At 41.1% G+C, this 25,881-nt stretch overlaps 1 protein-coding gene and 1 non-coding gene across 3 annotated transcripts; one reads left to right on the top strand and one right to left on the bottom strand.

Moving 5' to 3' along the window:
• The first annotated feature begins 1,711 nt into the window (after positions 1–1,711).
• LOC145448645 (1-phosphatidylinositol 4,5-bisphosphate phosphodiesterase delta-4-like) lies at positions 1,712–25,518 on the top strand. 2 transcript variants are annotated; one of them, XM_080327093.1, is made up of 17 exons: positions 6,011–7,501; positions 9,401–9,580; positions 11,000–11,204; positions 11,814–11,952; positions 17,223–17,378; positions 17,439–17,603; positions 18,489–18,601; positions 20,334–20,559; positions 20,707–20,809; positions 21,083–21,183; positions 21,239–21,349; positions 23,203–23,342; positions 23,548–23,681; positions 23,742–23,921; positions 24,046–24,144; positions 24,282–24,416; positions 24,798–25,518. In XM_080327093.1, exons 1-17 carry the CDS (start codon positions 6,901–6,903, stop codon positions 24,965–24,967), a joined length of 2,958 nt encoding a protein of 985 aa, XP_080183219.1. In that variant the 5' UTR covers positions 6,011–6,900; the 3' UTR covers positions 24,968–25,518. The 2 variants fall into 2 exon arrangements, with proteins under 2 accessions (XP_080183226.1, XP_080183219.1); XM_080327100.1 differs by lacking the exons at positions 24,046–24,144; positions 24,282–24,416; positions 24,798–25,518 and having other exon boundaries at positions 1,712–7,501; positions 23,548–23,677; positions 23,742–23,883.
• Positions 12,425–12,629, bottom strand: LOC145451648 (small nucleolar RNA U3). Its single transcript, XR_013918977.1, has one exon. It is a non-coding gene; the product is annotated as a small nucleolar RNA U3 (small nucleolar RNA).
• Positions 25,519–25,881: the final 363 nt, after the last annotated feature.

The raw sequence follows: 25,881 nt of genomic DNA, 5'->3' as shown, positions 1-25,881 counted from the left end.
AACAATTCGCAAATTAGATTAGAATTGAGTTACCCTCATTTCTCTGAAATTTGTCTACTTGACTCTAGTTGTCCAAGTCTGGTAGATACGTACTTAGAGCAGGGGTTCTTAAACTTTTTGATCGCGGACCACTTGAAGTTTCATAGGGGGTCGCGCGTAGGCCTACCCCAAAATTTTAAAAGCCGATGACTAAAAAAGGCTGTTTGATGGATAAAAAGCTACCTGCTAAGTGATAACTAGGGCAGGTTTTTGCAACTTTTTTTACAGCTTATCATATTTTGGAAATGTGAAAAGAGGACCCTTTTTCAAAATTTTCAGACTTGCCCTTTGCGGTCGGTTGAATTAAAAAAGGTCAACTTTCCGGCCCAGCTCCCGAAATAGTCGCCGGAGCGTTCCTTCAGTGCCGATTTACTGTATTTTGACCTATATTTAACCAAAATTCTCAAAAAATAGGACAAAATCTAAAAAAAATAGGATATTTGACCGTCTTCCGAGGACAAATCCTCTTAAAAGAGAACGTATGGTAACCCTAGTCTTAAGCTCTATTGAGGAATCTTATATTGCAACATTTTTCAACTTTTTCCATTTTTTATTGCAACTTTTTGTAAGTTTTTTTCCGCTTTCATGCAACTTTTTTCAATTTTCATGCAACTAACTTTTTTCTGGTCATATTTGACAATATGTGAATAGATCCCTTGATTATTTCACTGTCGTTTAAATTTGAGGTCCTTTCTGATTTCAGATACTTTCAGGCTAGACCGCCGAAAATTATATTTTCACTGGGTCAATTTTTTCAGGCTAATGATTTTGTCGCCAACACTGAGTTTTGCTGCAGATGCCTTGCATACGGATCGACTCGAGTATCTCATACCCCGATAATCTCAAGGAACTTGTCCATAAATGCAACTTTTTACTGCGATTTCTGCGAAAAATTCATGCAACTTTTTACTGCAACTTTTGTGAAAAATAAATGCAACTTTCCACGAATTCGACTGCAACAAAAACTTTCCCTAGTGATAACTAATAAACGGTCATCACACAGAAGCGTATATATATGTTTAGCCTATCCCGTGACTGAAAAGTACTCAAAATTTCAAAAATAAGAGTTGGTCGGAGATTGTTACTTTGCAAACTGCAGGGTGCGTCCTCGCGACCAACGCAAAATGATTAATATCACTATAAATATAGGTGCAGTTTTCCAAAATAAATTTAGTTAGCCCCCTGTTGGCATGAGAATTTTACTCCTAAAGATGATGAAAACACACTCCAAAACTACATTCTACTAAAATCAAATTTGCTGAAATTATGTAGTTTTTTCTAAATAACTGTTAAGTATAGATGTTACAGTACTCTAAAATATAAACACTTGAGTAAGTTGCTCACGTATAACAAAACCTTTTTGAGTACTCTGAAACATTAGAAGTATTTCGATGCTGACCACTTCTGTCCCCATACATTAATTTGTCTCGGTGGTTTCCCTGGGGAAATATTTCCGCTTTAGGCCCGACAGCCTGGTGTCATGGGTCCTCCAAGAAATATATATATATACAGACAGAGTTTTTGTTGCGATTATATGGATTGAAATTATATCTGCTTTGCACAATGTTATATGCCACATTGGGAGGGCATTCGGCGGGTGGTCTTCTTCAATAGACTCGGGGAGTTTTTGTTATACAGAAACATATATCGCAGACGAGGTAATACGTGTGGTGAGGTGAGATCCACGGCTGCAACATCAATGGGTTGCGGGTTCGAGGTCGACTTCAGAATTCCTACCAATGTGTTGAAGGTTTATCTAGGCTCTTCCTCGCCATGTTATCCGCATACGCGGTGTCTTACAAAGAGTCTAGAAGTGGGTCGTGCTACAAGTCGGCAGATATGCAATAAAAATGAAGAAAATGGGGCTGGTGTAAATGGCTATTGTAGTGGACAAACACCATGAATACCACAAACAAACAAACAAACGAGGTAATACATAGATTGGTGGCGATAGATCGCTACCCGCAATCATGCTGGCCCTGGTTAAAATTATTTCAGTAGCACTGCGGTTTTGTTTCGTTTGGTTGACGGAGCAGGTCAAACATTTGTTCGTACCTGCGCCATCAATCTCGATCATGACGCTCTCATAGCAAAGTAAATCGAACGACTCTATGTGTACTTTTCGAGGCACGCGCTGTTTGCCGTAGCGAGACTTCGCCGAATAAATAGTTTTGGATACTGCGTGGGCTTTGTCAGATCAGCTGCGACCAGCCGGAGTGCTACAATATCAAGCGCGTGGATTAATGAGTGACTTGGTAGATATGTATATCCAGGGCAGTATTTGTTGGATTGGATAGCAAGCTTTCTGTAATATTAGGACGGACATTGAAAATAACGTAAGAAAGCTGAATTTTCTGGGCAGCTCAATCAATGACAGTTTATCATGCGAAGACTTTTTAAAATGAGGATAAATATTTGGCGGTGTGAATGACTACTATGTACAGTGACTGTGATGGGTCGAGCAAGTATCATTTTCTGTCTACTTGGTGTTAGCCCGTGAGATAACAAGTTTTGGCAAGGTCTGGCGCCTCCCCATCCCCATATTTTAAAGACAGTAGTAAAAACAAGGGATGAGAGATCGAAGTCCGGTCGGCCTTTTCGGGTTGAAACTTCACTATTGGAAATAACTTGAATCACGCCCGAGGACCACTCGACTAATTACCGCTATGATAACTGTATGTTCTGTGTTCGGGGTCGAATCAAGGTTGTTATAACAACCATCGGGTACGGGCTCACACCATCTCGTCGATTAACTTCAACATGAATGTATTCCAAACAAAGCAACCCATATTATATAGCGTTCATGTAAGGTTGCGGGTCCCAATACTAAATAGCCTCATCCTTTATGATACGATGAATCAATATTCTGAAGATTTAATGTTGTAGCTCTCAAATACAAATATATTTAGTTAATCATTTTGACCAAAAGCTTCAAAGCATCTTTAATGTACAAAAAGGGCTCTCACTCTCAAAAGTGGTACATTGCCTCTCTATGTTCGCTGCTGGATGAAATACCTAGTTCGAAATAGTTTGTGAATGATAACCCGAGGTAGTGTGATGGTAGTATTTTAACGGGGAATTGGCGATCTTAAAGTACGCGCAATTCATTTTAGATCAATTTTAATAAACCACTGCATCATGGAAACATGTTATAAACATTGTCGACGTATATTTCGCGCGTAGCATATACTGCACCGCTCCCCATATCGCCCCCTTAGCGTTACCGTCCCCTTCAAAATCCAAATCGCCGCCCTGGGGGGCTGGCAACAAGGTTAAGAAACACTGGATTGCACGATTACTCAGCGATATGCGTTCTTTATGGCGCATTAAAAGGTGTCCCCTGTCAATATGTTGGAACGAATTTCTTCTAGAACGCTATTTCCGTGTAGAACTGACCACTACGTCACCGGCACTGTATACATCATCACTGAAACGTCTAGTATCGACAGTAAGATGATTTAAAAAAACTTCCCAACGTAATAACGATTTAATTACGTCCGCTGGCATGAGTTATGATTGTTCATCTATATGCCTCAGTACAGAAATAATTCCAAACAGCTACAATATGTTTCGTTGTATTACACAAGTCGGATTCCATAGAATCCATCATCGTATAAAGTTGCTACTGTTATGTGGCTCAAGTTTTCGGCGGCAGCGATTTGATAAGATTTTCAAGCCAGGTCTTTTGCTGAAACCTACGTTCCAACCGCACAAACACGTATGTTTCAATGCGGTAAATCTGATTTACGCTAAATCGACAAAACTCTTTGTTAGGACATTCGGCGACTTCGAAAATAGTGCTGCTAAGCAATATTGCTGATTGGGGGAGATTGAGGCCGCCTCGTAACAATTTTATTATTCGGAAACCGTATAGGGAGAAGGATTGGTGGTGCTCTTTATGAAGCGTGTTTTCACATAGAGAATACATCTGCTTGGCAGATGTAGTACAAAGCTGTACCACCGTACAGGGCTATATTTCGCGTTTTATTTCACTGTTTTATTCAGGCATTGCACTGGAAGTGATTAAGGTTTTAGAATCGGGAAGTCATGTTGAGTCAGATTCGTATATAGTTTAGCTCCGGCTTTAGCGAAATGTCGTTAAAGTGGGATAGTCGTAACAGCACGCTGTCGTGAAAACGTTTGTAATTTGAATTGCGATTCCCAATTACGTAGTCGATGTTAAATATAGGTTATTAAGACACCGTAACGTAGAAAGGCGCTGATGTAATTACCTCTTGGATTATAAACATAATTTAAGCTTCGATGTATATAGCAGATGGATGTACGATAAACGTTCTTCTCGTTTTGTTACGTGACTTGCAGTCTTAGAATGAATTTTTTTTTCAAATTTCAATTTGATATGTATGTTGCTTGTTACTGGGTATTTTATCAGGAAGGATTTCCTAAAAATTGTCGGACAAAATCCTAGCCAATAACCGATTGGGTATTACTCGACGATCGTGTCTATGAATTAATCATTTCCCAGGAAATTATGTTTGCAATTACGCCATAAATCATATCCGATGGTGACGTAGATCAAAGAAAGTATACCGGCGCCAAACGCGTACGCAGGGTAAATAACAAAGGACCGCGCGGATCGATTCGATAATTCTTCGTATAGTTTTCCATTGTCTCAGGCACATGGTCTGGAAATGCCTACAGGGAGACCCGTGAAGATCCGAGACTCCCCGAAAGTGACGTCATAAATATAAAAACGGAAAATATGTCACTATTCCAAGAATATGAAAATGATGGGAGGACATTCCTCTCTCCTTCTTACACATGTGTGAAAACGCTCAATAACGCTGTTCTACTCGCTCGATAATAGAAGAAGAATCAGGGCATTGACATTTAACAGAAGGTAAAGGCTTGAATAGGTTGTCAATATATCTTCAGAGATTGTCGAATTAGTTCTCAAGTAGAAGTAGCGGTCACGCCATGAATATCTACTCAACTACAGATAGGAGGGATTTTCAAGACTTTCACAAAACTACCTCATGTGGAAGTTGTTGTTGTTGGTATTATTCATTGCGTTTCGACTATTATGTTCGTTTACACCGCAGACCGATATTTCTTTTTATGGTGCGTGAGGTGTCGACTACAGGACTATTGGAAATAGAATACTAAAGCCTGAAAAGTTTTGCAGAGTAGATTAAGTCGAGAGGTATCATACCTTTAGCGTTTAATCGGGGGTGGCTACTTTCAAAATTCCAGGATGTATTTTTTTGTGACTGCCATTACGACTGGTGACACTAGAAATATAAGTGTGTTTTCTAAAACTCTATCCAGTTACCGTTATACAGTGGCTGTTTCGCACAGTTAATATGACAATTCCGCCCATAAAAGTGATCCCAACATCTTCCAAACTACTTTCTACCTTACGAAATGTAGAGCGAAACAGTCTTCGTGCGAAAGTAAAGAAAACCACATTAGACGCAACCTAATCCATATCAATACAGATCTAGCACAGTTGCCAGAACAACAAGTTCTATCTATCACGGTCGCATGCCAGTATTGCGCTAGCAAAATTCTCTCCGGATTCACATTAGGGCTTGTTAAGACGACTAGAGTGATTTTATTTCGAATCCTGTATTAGGCTGCAAGTCGAGTCAAGCGTTCAAGTACCAATCATTATGAAATCATCGCAGTATCGATGACTTACGAATTTAATACGTAACTTTCACGTGACCGCCAATAAAATAATGCCAGCTACAATGCATTGAATGTGATTTGGTACTTTCTGGCAATATCTATTTCATTCCGATTTTATGACAATACTGCGGGTCACTATATTTCACGGAAATGTCGCTTCCTCGTTCGTGGCCCTGTTATACACGTTTCGGATGTTGGAATAGTTTCAAAGCTTTCTAAGCGAGAAGAAAGTATCGAAACTGTAATTCTCTTTAGACAAGAAGGAGAGAGAGAGAGAGAGAGAGTCTTTATTTTCATCCAATCAACATACAGAACTGGCAGACTGCAACAATAATGATACAGAAGAAGTAGGCATGCGCAGCATTCTGTATTGGTTAGAAATGATAGATACGACCTTGGAGGTCAACTATAGTCTGATCACGTCCTCTTCAAACAAGTACACTGCCTGTACTTGTACGTACAGTGTACAGATACATGGTCTCGCCGTCACGAATGTTAGTTAAAAATAAAGTAGAAAAAAACTGATAGTAGCAAATTATACAAGCAGTGACCGGGCGAGGTAGGCCAGCAGTGTTGATATGACGATAAGAGATGATCGAATAGGTCTTTTTGAAATCTATCATACGGCAATTCACGGATGAATTGTGGTAATGCATTCCAAATGATAGGTCCTGAATATTCAACAAATCTGAAAGTGTAGCTGTGGGTGTCAAGGGAAATATAATTTTAGAACTCGAAACAATTGTTTGTCTCATACTCGACGAGTGCCCGAGCCTATCGGTAGTTGTTAGTTACCGACAAGATAGAGTAATGGTGGAGCGCGCGGCTTCTTGATCGGTAGGCCGTGGGTTCCTTCATCGGCCGGGTCCGACCAAAGACCTGACCAGTTAAACTGGTATCCAAGACTTTCCCGCTTTGTGCTCAGCCTATTCGGCATTGCATGGATGGTGGTGCAAGACTTAGAAAGCCCTACAAGGCTACTTCGGCACCCTCCTTGTCCAGCGGCATATTTACATCATGCACATATGGTATGCATATGCACAGATTGTGTGTGTGTGTGTGTGTATATATGTATATCATGTACATTTTTATTGGAGTGACAGCACAACGCTATATTATGTATCTACGGATGACACCTATAAGCACAACGAATCTATAACAGTCTAGAATTCGTAGCAAAACGCATACAGTAACAGCCGCTATGACGTAATGGAAAGCAAAGAATCATACCCGAACCAAGATTCGCGTGGAAGAATTCCGAATCCCGAATCCTTAACCTCGAATCGAATCAGCGAATCGGCTTCACATCGAAGGCCTAACAACATCAAAAACGCTGAGGGCACAAACACCGACTCTTCCTATTACGCGGACGATAAGCACCTCAGTGACGCCACAAATGATGACGTAAACGGACATAAAAAACTGATCGCAGACTTCAGTTGGAGAATACTCTCCGAACATGCGAAACGATCCAAAGACGTCCGAAACGCTCCGGAAATTTCCGAAACCTCTTTCAGCAGACACGCAAAACAGCTGGGCTCCAATGAGGTTCTCTATAACGTCACAAGCCCCGTCCCGGGTGGTTTTCCGATCATAACCTTACACGGTGGAGGTAACTCGGAAGACGTAACAGACGGAACCGGATGTGATCCGCAGATTGTCGCGAAAGATCCGGAACCGGTTCGTCACGCATGGTCGAACCCCAGGACCTTGCTGAAATTCAGCGTGTTTAGTCAACCGAAACGGACACGCCCACCAGCTCTGCCTAAATCGATTCTGAAGGAGATTGAGCTTTCCGACAGAGCTGAAGGTAAGGCCTGCGGTGGTCAGTAACGAAGTACTTCTACTTTTTCTCATTATCAAATAGGTTTTGCCCACGCTTGTACTATATTTACTTGAATGGTCCAGTTCTACTTAGCAGTGTTCAGCCTTTTGCGCAAAACTGGGCCTGGGATACTTAATATAGGGTTACCATACGTCCTCATTTAGAAGGATTTGTCCTCCTTTTCAAGAAATATCCTCCCTTCGCCCAAATGTCCTTCTTTTTAGCCTAAACTCTATGAAAAGACCATGAATTCTGGGAAAAGTTGGGCCGAACCCACGGACGACGGGTATTTCGCGAGTCAAGTCGAAAAGATGACCTTTTTTAGTCAACCCAGTGAAATTAGCTGTATAAATTTCAAAATTATCCGTTTTGTCGTCCGCTATGGTAACTTTTGCAGCCTGTGAAAAGTGTCGTCCTTCACGGTTCCCAAATTATTGTGACCCTACGGATGACTGTATTGGAAATTGCACGATGAATTTGCGCGGTTTACCCAAAATGATTAATGCCACCACAAATAATTGAAATCGTCGACTATTTATACATTGATACCGTGATACAGTGGATATTTCACGCGGTTTTGAAGGCAATTTCAGTCACAAACGTGATGCAAACTTGTCCTCAAAGTAGACTCGGACTATTGGATAAATCTAGTTATTGCCGGTAATCTAAGTTGCGAAATGTTTCTGTCCTATAACTCTAATTCCAATCTAATATTTAGTTTTCATGAATATGTAACAGGAGAATTGTATAGCGTATAGTGCGAAAAGACCCAAGCTGGCTGCACAGACATTTGCAATTCTTATGCTTACTTGAATGCATTCTGATTTGATATTATCATTATTATTATGATTCACATCAGTGGTGCTTATAGCCTGTTTAAGGCTTTGTGTCCCACGGCATTACAAGTTATACAGTACAATGAATGCATTTCTTCGGCTCTTGAACGCTCTTGCACTCCCCCAGGCACTCTCTGTCACGCTCGCTTCTTCATCGTCTCTTTTTGCTGCCGACTTATAGCTCGGCTCACTGTGACTGGGCTTTTCAAGATTTCGGCGATGAGGATCCCATATAACCTCCGACACGTAGAAGTTAGTCCGAACCGGGATTCGAACCACTGCCCTTGCTGTGGTGACGCTGGCGCTTAACCAACTACGCCACTCGCTTCCCTCTGATTTGATGTGAACCGAGCTTGATTCAATTTCCGAGTTATTGCGAATTCAATTCTAATTCTAATCTAATTTGAAAAAAAACCGTGTAGCTATAATTCTAATTCTAGTCTAATTAAAAAAAATGTGTATCTATAATTCCATTCTAATCTAGCTCAATTCGTATTCTAATTAAAAAAGTACTGTGTATCTATATTTCTTATTCTAGTCTCATTTTGAAAACAATAGGTATCCATAATTCTATGCTAATCTAATTTTAACAAAAAATGTGTAGGTATAATTCTTATTCAAGTTTATTCTTGAAAAAAAATTATGTAGCTGTAATTCTAATTCTAATCTAATTTGAAAAAAAATATGTGTATCTAAAATTCCAATTCTAGTATAATTCAAAAAAAAAAATGTGTAGCTATAATTCTGATTCTAGTCTAATTTGGAGCAGCTGTGTCCAACTCCGCCTCAAAGTACTTTCTGCTTTTCAAAAGGTAAAAAGTAATAATTTTTTTCCTTGAAAACGTTCAACCAGAAGTAGTATAAAACTATAGCCACGTGAGAAAGCAGCGTCAACACGAAAAACCTACGTGAGTGTCGCAAAATTGAAGTGTACTTCGTTACTCACAACATCCCATGGTTATGGAAGATTTGTAATAATCTACAGCTGTTCGCCTTTTACCGCATTTTGTTTCTGGTGAAAGTAGGTGACGTGTTACTTTCATTTCAGCCGATGACACCTTCGGCTTAATGCGAGACGGCGAAGGGCTCCTGATGGTTCGTCACGCGCGCTGGGTCACCAGAACTGTGAACGCATTTTGCTGGCTGGAGGACGATTTCATTCGGGTTTCGTACAGGCGTAGCCGCTGCTGGCTTCCGAATATGAATACCTCATCAGTGACCGGATCGTGTGGGTAATTTTCTGCTGTTTCTGCCTAGCGCGAGAAAGCAAGCTCATTGATTTCGTCCTCATGAGGTATACTTTTCCGCCTAACGTCACAGAGTTGATCAATGCAGTGAACCTCAACTGGGAGTAGAAGCAACTGCGAAACATTCTACTCATTAACCAACCACTAGAGGCGTAAATGGAAAATGAAAAGTAAAAAGGGCTCAAGGGAGTAGTTTCAAAAAACACATTAGGTCGAAGGGTCGTATACTTGTAGCAGTCAAACGGATGTAGCTACTGTCGAACTTGCCTGATGTATCCGAGCGAGATAGTGTAATGGTTATGCGTCCGGCTTCTCGAGCGGTAGGTCGTGGGTTCGATCCCCGGCCGGGTCATACCAAAGACTCGAAAAATGGTATCCGCAGCTATCCTGCTAGGCGCTCAGCAATCACGGATAGCATGGAGGAGAAAAAAAACGGGGGCGCAGACTAGATGACCTCATGGGGCCGTATCGCAACTCCGTCGCCAAAGCATCTCGATGGTGCAGGCGAGAAAGAATATCATACCTCTCTCTCTCTCTCGCGACTTATCCAACATGAATAATGGGACTACGGGTAGGGTTGCATTTAAAGCAAAAATCCATTTCAAACAAACATGCTTAAAACTAGACCCTTGTTTAAAACATGTTTTTATTGTCTTTTAAAGTCATGACAAATATTCAATTGTGACGTGATAGTGGATCGACATTGACAATTGAAAATATATGGTAAATATAGCTCATTTGACGAAATATCTACGTACTGTAGCTGTTGAGGCGAAATTAAAGTATGAGGGTCCAACCGTCCCATATCGTATACGTCGGTTATATCGGGCGGTAATTGTCCGTAGGCTCATACAACATGTTTTTTGGAAAGTATTTACACAATTATAGCGTAATTTAGCAACTTAAAATAACACGATTTTTTAAAGGCCTCTGTTTAAAACACTGTCTAAAACATGTTTCAAACAAAGTGTTTTGAACAACCATTTGTTTTAAATGCAACCCTACTTACGATACTAAGCATCGTAGGCCCAGGACTACCAATAGGGAGAATCGGCGAAAATATGTTATATCTGTGATTGGGGCCATTTCACGTAATTCTTTATGCGACAGAGCGATCCGGTTTGATGTTGTCAGTGATGCTTATTACTCCCTTGTCTCACGATTTATGACAATTTCAATCATAAAAATGAACCAAAATAGTCCCAAAACTACTTCCTGCGTTTCAAAATCCAAAGCGAAAACAGTCAACTATCCAATAAGAATTGCATGAAAATAGTCGAACAACTTGAGTGTACCACGTGCAAGTAGGCAAACCCTATTTGAGTACCCCGACAAAGCATAGGAGCACATCTGTACTGATCATCTTTGAAATTTGACGATAACGTCATCTCTTTTTGCAGTCGACATTCGTGACGTAATACTGGAGCGCCGCGTCACCCAAGGAAATTTACCAGAGACGCACTGTTTCTCAGTCGTTTTCAGCGGAAAGAGGAAAACTTTGAATTTCATGGCGGGTTCGGAAGAGTCGGCCAAGTCGTGGTTCAGGGGCTTGAACTACATCAAGAAGAAACTGAGCACGTTACCGCCACGGCTCACGCAACAACTATATCCTTTTACAGCGTAATAAATGCGCCTTGTGGCGTATACATATATTATAAGTTCTTTGCAATTGATTGTATCCAGCATTCGCATCCATTTGTCGTATTCTACCCAAATCAATGGGTACATCGCTTGCATATCGTTTCCATAAATCCAACCGCTTAGAAGAGAATTACTTACATTCATGTGTGACAGTGGAACTTCTCCCTTTTTTGCTTAATTTCGATTGCGTTTTATCCTCAAAAGAATACCAGCAATGCATAGGCTTTTCCTGGCATAGTCCTAACGTAAAGTGCAAGTGGAGTAGATTGCAAGCGGTCGAGCATTAGCAAATATGGATGTACGTACAATGTACATTGTACATGATAGATACATTTGCCGCTGTAAATAATATACAAATAGTTCAAACGAGATGATGATTTTTTAAATTTGATGTACATTCTTGAAGTAGCCTACATGAAGAAATATTTTGTGCCAGACGTAGCTGTCTAAGTTTTGACGAAACTCTGAAATCTTGGTTCATGAAAAGATCTTCAAACTGTGAGAAATCGTTTCGCTTATCTCAGTCATTGTCCTGAATCGAAACGACGCTCATTTCTTAACTAGCGACCATACGTTTCTCTGGGAAATATTCCGAAAAGCAGACAGAGACAAAGACGGTACCCTCACGTACCCGGAGGTTCACGAGTTATTCCGACGCAAGGGAAGGCTGGCCACTAGAGAGGACAGGAGCGAGATTTTGCACAAGTTTATGGTGAGCCCCGACACACTGGATTAAGTTAGTATATGTCCGTCGCGCACTTTGGAGAATCCTTTATATCAGAGCTACTAAACTATGTTTTAGCAAAGGTCATATATTCAAAACCCAATCAAGCAAATATATGTCCATTTTCCACTTCACGCGATCCAGTTTATGCTAACACCGTATGTCAAGGCTAGTCAACTATTTTCAGCAAAGGTCCACTTACAATGGTTTAAAATCGCCTTGGGTCCGTCATAGCTGTCATGAAATAGTTTACAGTCATACAAATGTAATACGCCATGATCCAGTAAAGCGGTAGTAGCAGAGGTAATCTATTCATGTGATGTTTGGCTAATAATATTCAGAGGGAGGATCGACGTTGATAGGCTCCTTGTATATGCGAATCGACGAAAATAGCTTGAGATTAACCTTGATTTAACATCGAATGCCGTTGGATAGTAGAGTGAATAACGTAAAGTGCTGAACCGCTCAGACGACCTCGCAGCCAACCAACTCCGGAAAGAAGGCGCAGTCATCAATCTCGAACTGAAGACCGAAGTCTAAGTTCGAGCTCGCTTCTTGCTCAGGCCGCGAGGTTTTGTCTCTTCATCGCGGGGCTCGGATTCGCAATTTAGAACAATCACGATCAAGACACATACTATAGAAATGATCCCTAAAAGTATGATCTTAATTAACGTTGTTCGGCTAGAGATCATAAACCACGTGGAATTACTAGCGTTTACGGTGAGTGGGCGTGAATAGGAGAGAGCCGATATTTCGAAATCAGACAATACCGTCTACCTACTGTCAGGGCATGGTATGGTATGGTATGGTATGGTATGGTATGGTATGGTATGGTATGGTATGGTATGGTATGGTATGGTATGGTATGGTATGGTATGGTATGGTATGGTATGGTATGGTATGGTATGGTATGGTATGGTATGGTATGGTATGGAAGTATGGTATGGTATGGATCGATATTTTGGTATGGAATATGGAACAATGCAAGTATGGTATGGAATGGAAGATTTTAATCTATGGTATGGAACGACATTTCCATACTTCCATACTTAGGTGTTTTATACATTTTATCGTGATCTGTGCATGCTTCATGAAGCGTACGTTGATCGCTGTTCACGGAATACGGTCGCTTTTGTTATGTGTGAACGTGAACTATTGAATGCTGTGTAGGAACAAATACACGCTTGTGCAACGGTTTTAGGAGCACTTGGAATGACATGATTTTGTGATGTAATAATGACAACAGTAATGTTGATCCGATATTCTATTGAGTCTAGACACGACGTCTCCGAGCAAATTGTAGGCTATCGTGTGACGCAATAATTGGTAATGTGGTCCACTCCAACTACCTCATTCCTTGAGTGACGACAGCTTACAAGCAATCATGACGCAACGTACTAATAACTCAATGTGATTGATAATTACATTTCTTCTGAAATATTGTCCGCACATTTGTAGTATTTACATAGCGAGATATCTTATTGGTCACATTTCAAACGATCTCCCATTAGGATTATAGATCAGGAAGTGGGGTAGATATAGTTTGAAATTCTCGCCACGCTAACCTCAACCTAATACTGTACTAATAATCACTCAGATCGCTGCAGTATTGATCGCCCGTAGCTGGGATATTTTATGGGTGCGCCTATATTATAGATGATTTGGCGAGTATTTACTTCAAACTTGCACGTGTCTCGTGCCAATGTACCGGAAATGCGATGCGATGATATTCTTACGGAGCAGGGGCGCGCAACTTCTCCAGTCAGCGGGCAGGATATAGGGAAATTAAGTACTTGGCGGGCCGGATTGCTGAAAGGATACATTATTCGCGCATATATACAAGGAATAAATCGTATTTAATGAATATGTTTTATCGACATCAATACGTCACTTCAGAGCCATTTCTCGCCGATAATGACAATGCAATGTGGATTTGAAAACAGCATTGTCATACAGGTGCCGCCATGTCTGCTTCTCTCTGATCAACTAAATCACTATCACGGTGCAATCCTTAATTAAGATTTCAAAGCGATTGATAAGCCCGGTACCCAAAATTTACCAAGATTTCAATTCATTAGGGTAGAGTACATCGTAAATGCCGATAATGCAAGCAAGTCTTCTCGCTTCGACGAACTTACGCGTAAGCTCCACTCTCGCACGCTGCGCAGTGCGCACACCTATATAATAACTGGGGCGATTTTTTTTTGACCTAAAAACGGAAGATTTTCACCTAAAAAATCTATATTTTGACTTTTTTTGACCTAAAAAAACTGAAATTTGACCAAATTTTGACCTCACGCATGCAAATTAGGTGTTTTCGCACATAATGTTAAAATTGTACTACTTATCTTCATTTCTGGTTGGAACTGTCTGTCCTTACAAAGTAGATTGGCCTGAATAAACGTTTTTGGCTCAAAAACTGACAAATTTTTACATGAAAAAACTAGTATTTTAACGAAATCTGGCCCTATGAAGAATTGCAGTAGTTACATTACGTATTATGATGGAATAAATAAAATTTGTTGTAGTACAACGAAAGATACTTTCCTACATTCTCGGGTAGAAAGTGTTTGTTTTGTTTGTTTGTTTTGTGGTATTCATGGTGTTTGTCAACTACTATGGTTATTTACGCCAGGCCGATATTCTTCATTATTTTCCGTAACTGCCAACATATAGCACGGCCCACCTCTAGGCTTTTTTGTAAGACACCGCTTACGCGGATGAGGTGGCGAGGAGGAGCCTAGGTAAACCTCCAACACTTAGCTATCGGAATTATGAAGTCGACCTAGGTCGGAATCGAACCCACACCCATTGGTGTTGCAGCCCCGGATTATACCACTGCAGTATCTCGGGTAGAAAGTGTCTGTTCTTACTAAGTAGCTTGTCAAGTATGGAGAAAGAACGTTCAGCAGCAGAGGTTGATAGCTGACAACGGCAGGCCTATAAAGTAGGCTACAGGCTGTAAATTATCAAATGATAAGTTCACAGACAGCGCAAAATCTACGATACAAACTAAATGTAGAGGTCAAAAAATGTTTGATTTTGTAAACAATTTTGACAAATTTTGACCTAACGCTACAATTTTGACCTAATTTTGACTTTTTTTGACATGTCAAAAAAATCGCCCTAATAATAACATACAGTCACTAAAATTTGACGTTTAGGCAAGTAGTGGGGAATCTCGGCCGCGGGCCACATTAACATGTAAGACGGGAAAATGTCCGCGAGCCGGACAAAATCTCGTCGCGGGTCGCATCTGGCCCGCGTGCCGTATGTTACCCGTCTATATATTATGGACTGTCCTAGATAACAATCTGCTGACTATCTCATTTTGCTCGCGGAAGCTACAGAGTAGACGTACACGACACCTCACCACCGTGAACTAAGCCTCACCAAAACAGACTCCGTAAAACTATCACCAGGAATTAGATTCGCATCATGGCTAGTTTAAGCAAAAAGGACATCCGAAATATCAATAATATAGGTACTAGAAAAGGTACTATACTTATGATATTGAAGTATTTGAAAGTATGGAATATGTATCATTGTATCAAGTATGGTATGGAACAATGTTGGTATGGTATGGAAAATTGCAATTATGGTATGGAGAGAGTAAGGCAAGTATGGAGTATGGAAAATCGTCGTTCCATACCATACCATACCATGCCCTGCCTACTGTCTCGCACGCAGACTTGGACAACTAGACAATTTTCAGCTTTTCCAAATTAGATTAGAATTAGATTACTGGTATTTCGATCTGATTTAGTGAAATTAGACAACTAGAATTATCTAGTTGTCCAATTCTTCTCGCACGTGCTTAGGTCCGATTTGAACTAATTAGAGCGAATTGCCGGTAATCTATTCCAAATCTAGGTTGTGAAATGTTTTATGCTGTAATTTTAATTACAGTCTAATATAAGGGTTTCCTGAAAACGCTACAGAAGAACTGTATAGTACGAAAAGAGTCAAGCATGGTGTACTGTACAGGCATTTGTCATTCTCGAGCTTATGACAATGAACTCTGATTTGATAATAACTGAACTTGATTTTCTCTTCACAAGTTATTTGCGAATTCAGTTCTTGTTCTAATCTAAATAGAGTATAAGCTACTAATTGCCCATTTCTGGCTAATACAGGCCCTTGTTTGAATGATAATTGGACAAATAGAAAGGTGGTCTTCCGCTATTGCAATTTCCGTCGGCGGGCAGAGCCGCCGTCTGTCGCGTCCAAAGTCACGCGCCTGGCAATTGTCGTTGAGTCCAACCTGTTTGTTTTCGTTAGTTGTCTGTTTGTCGCTTTCTACGTTACGGGAATTTTCTTTCATATCCGTACGCGAGGCTATTTACATTAAAATAACGGAGCAAGACAATCATTTCTTGCGAATCTATGCAACTATATCGCAACCCCCGGTATGGTGGATGGGTGTGACGCTGGTAAAATCGATTCCTTAATCGTACTAGACGACGAACGGTAGTTTGTTAGCGCCCGGAACTGACGTATAGATTGCGTGATTGGCTCAAGAGTAAGAATGAAAATGAATAACACCAAAAAGCATATACGGCTAGTATAAACTGAGGTTAGTTAACGAAATATCACAAAATTAAACAGCCCATAGATCATGGAATATATCCCCTAGTCGTAAAAGCGTATCGGCAGTGGGTGGATGCCCTAAAAACCGAATGTTAAACATTCATGGTATAGTGTTATCAGAACGCAGTTTTATCACCAGTTCCCGGAATACATTGATTTGAAGATTTGACAGAATTCGGATTAGTCATTTTGGAATATTGCTGAACTTCGATCGAATTTAAGTATTCAGTTACGCAACTCAAGTGGAGGTCCGGAATTATAGTGGTCAATATCACTGGTAAATATCAAGTTAATCTCTTTAGTCGTAACGTGTGTGGTACTGTCATACTGGTCACCCTTTAGTAACCTCATAGTGTGTAAGCTACAATCAATTAGCAATGTTAAACGCTTCTGCTTTTGAAAACCGGTCCGCAGAGCGGAAAAAGTTGCCTACCACTATACTAGGTACTGAAATCGTCTTAGATACAAGCAAAAATTCAGCACAATACTCATTTCTTCCGCAACACCCAACCTAAAAATTTCATGTTACATCAGAGCACACAAATTAGCAACAAGTCAAGTGTCACCTTTTACATTGACAACACTTGCTACAGGAAACGCCATTTTACTGCAGGAAACACTCCTACTATATTGTGACATCACGTGATCTTTTTTACCGACATTTTCAGGCCAGAACTACCAAGGAGAATCCTAGCGTGGATTTCGAGCTCTTCATCGAGTTCTATCAAACAGCGACTCTGCTGCCGGAATTTCAGAATATCTTTAAAAAGTACTCGGCCGACAAGAGAATTTTGACCGCGAGAGAAATCTATAAATTTCTACAAGTGAATTTATAAATTAATTTGGGATGCAGAGCACAGTTTACCGTTTACTTATAACAACAGGAATCTCAAGGAGAATATGACGTAACCGAAGCTGACTGTTTGCGGATCATCGAGGATTACGAAATGTCTGATGTCATCCGAGAGAGAAAGCAAATGTCAGTGCACGGATTCGTGTCGTTCATGCTGTCGAATAATTGTGAAGTATTCAACAAAAGACACGACGAGGTATAATCAGAAGTGGTCAGTAATGTGGTGTGGGGTATACCTCTACTTTTTCAGAGACATCAGGTAGATTTCCGCTATCTGTACTATTTACTCAAGTGGTTATGTTTTAAGCTACTCCCACATATCGTTGAATAGCTACTAAATATGTATGCGGATTGCATCGATTTTCACTGTTATTCGTCATTTTGTGTCAGTCCACAATATGCACCATTAAATCTGGAATGTAGCCACTTCCGATTACCTGCCACTAGTAGCCAATGCGACCCCTCGACCAAATTTAGTTCTTCAAGTATACTCACTTGAGCCCTTTTCAGACATCTCATTTTCTATTTCCATTTGTAGTCGTTTTTACATGTCTTGGGAATCGCTATTTCTCCATGTAATTGAGTAGACGTTTACGTAGGATAACCTAAACCATAACCTTTGGGAGGATTTTTCCTCATCTATAATGTGCTTCGGGGACGCCCAATTGACCTCCTTTTTTGCAATTTGTCCGCCTTTACAGCTTTACGAGTCAGGCGATAGTACAGAGACAACTGATAAATGCCATAATATAAGTAAAATCTGGATTCGGACGGGAAGTTTGACTAAAACAAAAGGTTAACACCAACCCAACCCAACCCATGGTAACCCTACGTTTACGGCTTTACATCTATACTACTCTGGAGGTATAATGATAGTCAATTATCACCCGCTTACACTCATGATAACCAAGTAGGTGCTGTTGTCGCATTGAAATTTAGGTAGTCCAATGTAAATATACTTTACTAAAAGCTGCAATGATATATACAGTATACATTATGCCATAAATTGACCAGCTATACTTCAACTGATCGGGTAAATAAACCTGATTGTAATAACACGATAATTCCATAACATCTCCAGGTCTATCAAGATATGAAGCATCCACTGTCGCATTACTTCATCGCCTCATCCCACAATACGTACCTGATGGCAGATCAATTACGAGGACCGAGCAGCACCGACGCATACATGAAGTGAGTATGAGTATACCTATCGACTCTTGTTTGCCACCACGCGGCAGTGTCGGCAGATGAGCTCGATATGTGAGATTGTGGTCCGGTAGTCTTGGGGGCAGACTGGAGTTGATTCAAAAGAAATTGCTTGTATTTCGATTTGAATGTGGACATGCTCGATGACTGTCGAATAGCCGGCGAGATCATTCGACTGAGTTCTGGAATCGCTGTGCAAAGTGGTGGTTTTTCCGTACACGCGACGGGAGTCCACAATCTCTCTAATCTGCGAAATAGTCCGAGTAATCCTCATTGGTTTATTAGCAATTTTTACCAGTTCAATACACCACAAAAATGCGATACAATGAGAAGACAGGAAGATGTCGAAAAGACTTGGAGTAGTTTATGGAATGAGACACCCACCTTGGCCTAGGCCCTAGGCGATGTAAAGAGGAGGCACGTACACTGAATGAAAAGTAAAGAAGATAGTATAGAAAAATGCAAGCGACAAAATGGGGTGGCATGACATGGAAGGCGAGATCGATAGGTCAGTCGTGGTCCAGTAATCTTGAGGATGCACTAGTATTTATTTAGTAGTATTTGCTTGTATTTCGACTTGAATGTGGACATGCTCGTCGACTGTCGGCTGGCCGGCGGGATACTGTGCCACACATCAGGTCCGGCATATTTGATACAGCAATGATCTTTTCGGTCGATCATATGATGTTTGGACGACGTGGACGCGGGTGTGTTATACTTGTGCGCTTTTGATTCCGAGGTAAAGAAGTCATTGAAATATTTGGGGCAACTACCGCAGTGGAACTGATACATAGACTTGGCGAGTTCTCGTTTCCGCATATCTTCTAGGTTCAGGACGCCGAATTTCTTCAGCAGCGACTTGTTGGATGGGCAGCCAGGCCCCTTTGGGACCCTAGCTATGATTCGGAGTACTTTATGCTGTATTTTTTGCAGTGGCATGAATGCAGTTTTACTAGCAGCCCACCAACAGAGGATGCCATAATGTAACTTCGATTGGATTAGGGATTTAAAGAGTATCAGAAGAGCCCATGCTGGCATGAAGCGCCTAAGGCTGTAGAACAGGCCGCACTTCGGTGATAATTTAGCGTTTAGGGACTGAATATGACTCTTCCAGGACATGTTCGAGTCCAGTAAACCCCCGAGATATTTGGCATTATCTATGTGGGAAACGGGCTGACCAGCGATACTAACAATTAGGTTATTTATTGAATTTACTGTCTGGAATTGGGATTTCTAGGCGTTTATGCAAAGTTTATTCTAAGCCGTCTATTCATGGACTTTAGGCATTTGGTCACTAGTCAGGGCATTCAGCTCAGCCGTCATTATAATAATCATTATAATTTTATTTTGTACCGCCGCATGCCTCTACTTTCCCATAGCTTATCCATTTTAATTGTATCTTCCTCATTTCTCTTCTATCGGCAATGCTTTATCTTAACGTATATTCATACTCCCCGCATTGAGAGGTAATTGACAGAGTTTGCTTAGTCGTATCGGCTCCTCCTTCCCATCTTTTCATTGTATCGCGATATCCAAATTATGTGCAAATATAATCGATGATTTTGATTTGGTATATGATACTGTAAGCCATTCGAGTAGAGAGGTAAGGTATCTCTGCTCCGCTGGCACTTAAAGCAAATTAATATATAGTGCTGCGATAAAGTAGAACACAATCAGCAGACTATTATTCCTCTCTAAAACACTACCCTTTCACCAGGGCTCTTTTGCAAGGGTGCCGATGCGTTGAGCTGGATTGTTGGGACGGAAGGGACGGAGAGCCCATAATTTTCCACGGACACACTTTCACGTCGAAAATCAAATTCAAGGACGCCATCCAAGTCATCGGGAAGTACGCGTTCGAAGCCTCTAGATTCCCGCTCATTCTGAGCATCGAAAACCACTGTTCCGTGAAGCAGCAAGAGAAAATGGCGGCATACATGCAGGTGGAGTCCGCCAGCGCGATTGTACTTGTGATTCGTTTTAGTTTTAGAATTTCTCAGCGATTTGCATCTTTCCCGATATATATATCAATCAAAATTGATGTTTCATTCGATAAAACTGATGATAAAAATATTCTATTTCATTGACAGAGAATTCTCGGTGCGGAATTGCTGACTGAGCCGATTCTTCCCGATTCTGAAGAAGAAAGACTTCCATCACCAGCCGCCTTGCAGGGAAAGATTCTTCTTAAAGGTATCGGCATCTATAGTACATAGCGTAAATGAAAGGATCTAATAATTTTAAATTGGGTGGCTATTAGATTTAATGGAATTCAGATATTTTTGGCCATTTTACACAAGGTCCGTGCGTTTATTGCCGGGATCTCTTTCTGTCGAGTTAAGATACCACCCATTTATGTATTAAAGTTGGGTGCAGCGTGTATTTTATCATCGTTTTGTGTTTTGTTGGTAACGGGTGATCTTGTTTGATGATGAAGAAAATACTAAATGTACCTTATATATACAGGTAAGAAGTTACCAGTTTTATCGTCTGATGATGAGGATGGTGACGTAAGTGATGAAGATGAAGCCGCGGAGATGGATGTGGATCTTTCGAAAAATCTTGGAGTGAGTATCAAACTGGATAACCAGAACGCCACGATCAACGTTATATTTCTGGCAGCTGAGGCTTTTTCGTTGGAAAGGAAGGGATGCCATAATGGTCGGGAAGGCAGAAGAAGCTAGCCAGGAGAATTCACAGACCTCCGATCAATCATTACGCACAAAGAAGCAGGTGAGAAACTCGCTCAATTTTGAATACCATGATATACATCACACTACATTTTGTTCAGTGTTCAACTGTTCATTTTACGTCGATGTCCTGAGTGTCCTTGCAATAGCCTTATACAAACTTGAGTAGGCCTAATCGACCTTCTCCACAGATCAATCGATGTGTGTGCGTAATAATCGATAAATTTAAAGAAATTCGCGAAGCGCAATCGATTGTGTCTAATTGCAAGCCGGCAGCTCATGAATCATATAACATCATAGTGTCCTATATGGTGTCGACACAAGCAAATCTCACGGCTCAGTGAAATTGTATCACGTCACAATTTCCATTTGGCTACAGGCAATTTGACGGTCATTTTTGACCGGCTTGCCGAGCATTAAATCTGGTGAAACGGGAATCAATCGAAAGCTGACTCTGCACTGATTACGAAAATATAAATTTTATTCCGCTCGCGGCCCTGGAACCCCCACAATTAGCCTCGAATTTTTCATTGTTATGGAGATTGGCATTGATACGCAACAATGCTGTCTGGAGAAACGAGAGAGTAACGAGAGATTAACTCTCTCGTTTCACCAGACAGCATTGTTGCGTCCCAATGCCAATCTCCATAACAATGAAAAATTCGAGGCTGATTGTGGGGGTTCCAGGGCCGCGAGCGGAATAAAATTTATATTTTCGTAATCAGTACAGAGACAGCTTTCGATTGATACCCGTTTCACCAAATTTAATGCTCGGCAAGCCGGTCAAAAATGACCGTCAAATTGCCTGTAGCCAAATGGAAATTGTGACGTGATACAATTTCACTGAGCCGTGAGATTTGCTTGTGTCGACACCATATAGGACACTATGAAAACATGGTCCCGGTGTAAAATGACCATTGCTGTCGACACACCATGAATACTGAACAACAACTATACAGCCATATCACAGTGCTGGGATCAAGTCACTACCTTCGAGTCACAAGTCATTGCACATTTTGACTCGAGTCAAGTCAAGTCACTCGATTTTTGGAGGTGACTCGAGTCAAGTCACGAGTTAAGTTGCCTTTTCGAAGTATGAGGCATGAAAACGTCATTGCATTTTGCTAGCTGCCTGAAATTCAGATTGAGTGGTCATTGATTTTGAACCGACGAATTAATATAGAGTTAAATATACACTCAAGAAGGCGCTGTATGGCTCACATATACGTAGAACTGCTAAACCTCAGTTTATAGTTACCAGACAAAATAGAGAATAGATACGAATTGATAGGATGCAGTACATTACCGATTTACAAATCGATATGATACGATCCGAGCCTGCGCCAATGGTTGATGACTATATAAACTATATTCGAATAATAAGAGGTTAGGTTAAGGTAAAAACAGAGAACAGAAATTACTTTACTATACTAGTTTACGACAACGTAAGCTGTAAGCTTCGATCAGTTCGTTTGCGGTCAATTTATTTGTGAGAGAACAATGGAGGATCAGTAAAACGCAGGATCATTAAATGATTTGTCGCTCTCACAGGTTACACCATGCAGCGTTTCGCGAACAATCCGAACATATACAAGATACAGTGATTTTTATCGACTCCGATTACTTGATGACTTGAAATTGACTCGTGTCACTCCGAGTCACGAGTCACTCCACATTTCTGATACGCCCAGTCAAGTCAAGTCCTTTTAGCAAAATGACTCGAGTCAAGTCAAGTCATACGAAAAGGTGACTCGAGTCAAGACATGACTCGAAACAACCCAACACTGGCACATCATGCAATACAATATAATTTCTTTGCTCCGGGATAAAATTTATGAGTGGAAATGGCCGAAGTCCTTCCGTTACCCTTTCCAACTCGCCATCTTAATCGTTCAGGAGAAAAAGTTGAAACTTTCGAAGGACTTGTCTGATCAAGTTGTGTATTGTAAAAGCACGAAGTTTAAAGGATTTGATGAAGCTATGAGAAGTACAACGTACCGAGAAATTTCCTCGTTTTCTGAAAATAAAGCCTACAGGTGAGCATATCAGCCCGTATCTTGCTGGGCCTAGTCCCGGCCAGAGAAAAGCATCATTTAGTTACATTTTGCGGTGCTATGTAGGCCATATTTGAAATCGTGGTAGCTTCTCGCACACTCTTAACGCCCACTTTCAACATGTCCTCATGCGCTTGTCTCACGTCTTGCTCGCCAAATTGACGGCCCGATCTCTCTTTATGTCCAGACTTGCCACGCAGGATAGAGCGAAAGCAATCCAATTTCACGCCACCAACCTCAACAGAACATATCCAGGAGCCACAAGGACAGACTCCAGCAACTATGACCCGCAACCTCTTTGGAACGCTGGGTTTCAAGTCGGTGAGGTTCAAATTTGTTGAAAATATTATTATTATCTGGAAAATCACGATTCCCTTTCAGTTGCTCTAAATTACCAAACTAAGTGTGACGAAATGACCTTGTACCACGGGAAGTTCCGACAAAATGGCCGATGTGGGTACCTTTTAAAGCCGGAATTCATGCGGGTGTCGAGAGATAGCTACGCCAAGACATGTCCCATAAAACTTCAAATTACTGTGATATGTGGATCCGATATTGCCGGTAGGTTATCTGATAGTTCTCTCTATAAATCTCTAGGGATATTATGATATTCAACCATAATAATGAACTCCAATAAGTCCAGGAGACTAACGCGGAAAGGTTATATCCTTGCTTGTTTCTGCAGTTGATGTGGACGAGGAAAGTTCGCTATCTGTCGAAGTTGAAATCGTAGGAGAGCCCACAGATCAGATGAAATTGCGTACCAAGTCGGTAAACGGAAGCGGTAAGTTGATGAGTACCGGTAAGGATGTGCATACATATAGGCTACCAACCATTTGATTCGTGCAGTAATTAAGCAGCACTGCGATAACGTATCGTATTTTATGATATTCCTTAGAGCTAAATTGCTCACATTTGTAGGGTACAACCCGGTTTGGGATGACGAATTGACCTTTCAAGTGTCGACCGCTTCGCTCGCCATGGTTTGGTTCAAAGTTTTCAACGATTCTCTCAATGTCGGCCAGTTCGTGCTTCCATTCGAAAGTGTTGCTCAAGGTACGGTAGTGTTCATATAATCTCCATGACCTGACGACAGGCTTTGACTGTCAGTAAAGATAATATCTATTCACGAATCAACGATAAGAAGGATGCAGATAAGTTCCAGTGCCATTATCACAATTCAAACGAGGTCCAATACTACAGCGCAAAGCAACTATTCAGAAGCCTCACACATTCTTTCAGAACTTCTTGGTGTAGTTTTTATATCGCAAGTCAGTACGGTACCGGTATTTCACTTACTAAGGACTATTTTCCATCGCCTCGTCACCTGTCGGACCTACTCTAAAAACAGTATCTCTCAAAGGTCATCAACCAACAGTAATATTTGAACCTATAGCCCCTGCGTCAGACAAATCACCAAATTTTATCCCTTTTCAGGTTATCGGACCGTTCATCTGCTCGACAGCGACGGCATTCCACTGAAACATTCACACCTACTCGTTCATATCACTGTGATGGAGCAATCGCTACCTAGCAGCTCTCATCGTTCTGAGAGCTCTCAGAGTTCATCGTCCTCAAGTGGGCGGCGCTCATCGGTTGAATCGTGACCACCGACCATGACGGAGACTGATACATATTGGACAAGAGATTTGTGGTTTTCAGTACCAATTATCCTGCCTCTCCTGCAATTATTCTAGGTTTCGCTAAGAAATCCTGTTCGAATCCGACACTGTTCTCAAATCATTCCAGTCTGTCTAGTAACTACATCTGATCGTTATCCACCCAGATAGCCAAGCATTCACTCAAATCTCCAGGTTATCTTGACAAGTTGAGTTGGGCGGCTGTGACAGGGGCAAGCACCACGTTAATGGGTGACAGCTCGTACTGCAAGTTTCTGGTAGACGCGCACCAGTCATAAATTATGAAATCATCATACTGCCACGCACAGCTTCAGAGATCGTATCGATTTACATTATTGTATAAAAATTGTGATGGCTATTATCATTATACGCGTGCGCGGTGTCACAATTCCGATACGAAAAATGGCGACACGACTGATTAGCCTACTGTCCAGATCACAAAAAGAAAGCTTCATCGCTAGAGCAATTCCACTGACTTTGTTTCTATTTATGTATTAAATTCAGCATCTTTTCAAAAACTCTCAAACAGGTTATTGTTGGGTTTGACTATGCTAGGGTTCAGTCTGATCCTGCGACACTCTTTGTAAGTCAGATTTCAACAGACTGAAAACGCTATAACCCGACATGAATGGTAAGTGCGAGTGAACTAGGATGCCTGACTTCCACCATCTCGAAGAAATAGTTCATGCAGTCTGGTCTAGAATTATCTTACTCTCCGAGTTCGCAACAAGCAGATGAACGATTCAACTAAGTTAATAGCTTTTTTATCGACAACCCATCACACCTGGCATACGTTTACCGATTGGAAAGTGTACGACGGGCGATTAGACTGTGACGATGTCACACACCTCTGTGAGGTAGATCTCGCGACAATTGGTAAC

This window comes from Botryllus schlosseri, chromosome 1 (assembly GCF_051294905.1).
Source record: "Botryllus schlosseri isolate E-star chromosome 1, Bs_hap1, whole genome shotgun sequence".
NCBI classification, from domain to species: Eukaryota; Metazoa; Chordata; class Ascidiacea; order Stolidobranchia; family Styelidae; genus Botryllus; species Botryllus schlosseri.
The sequence above is the reverse complement of the archived record's forward strand: the minus strand, read 5'-3'. Positions and strand labels throughout refer to the sequence as shown.

Coding starts and splice junctions, on each gene's coding strand:
- LOC145448645 (XM_080327093.1), top strand. CDS start 6,901: ATGGAAAGCAAAGAATCATACCCGAACCAAGATTCGCGTGGAAGAATT. Junction 11,205..11,813: donor CCACGGCTCACGCAACAACT/ATATCCTTTTAC, acceptor TAGCGACCATAC/GTTTCTCTGGGAAATATTCC. Junction 17,379..17,438: donor AAATCTATAAATTTCTACAA/GTGAATTTATAA, acceptor TTATAACAACAG/GAATCTCAAGGAGAATATGA.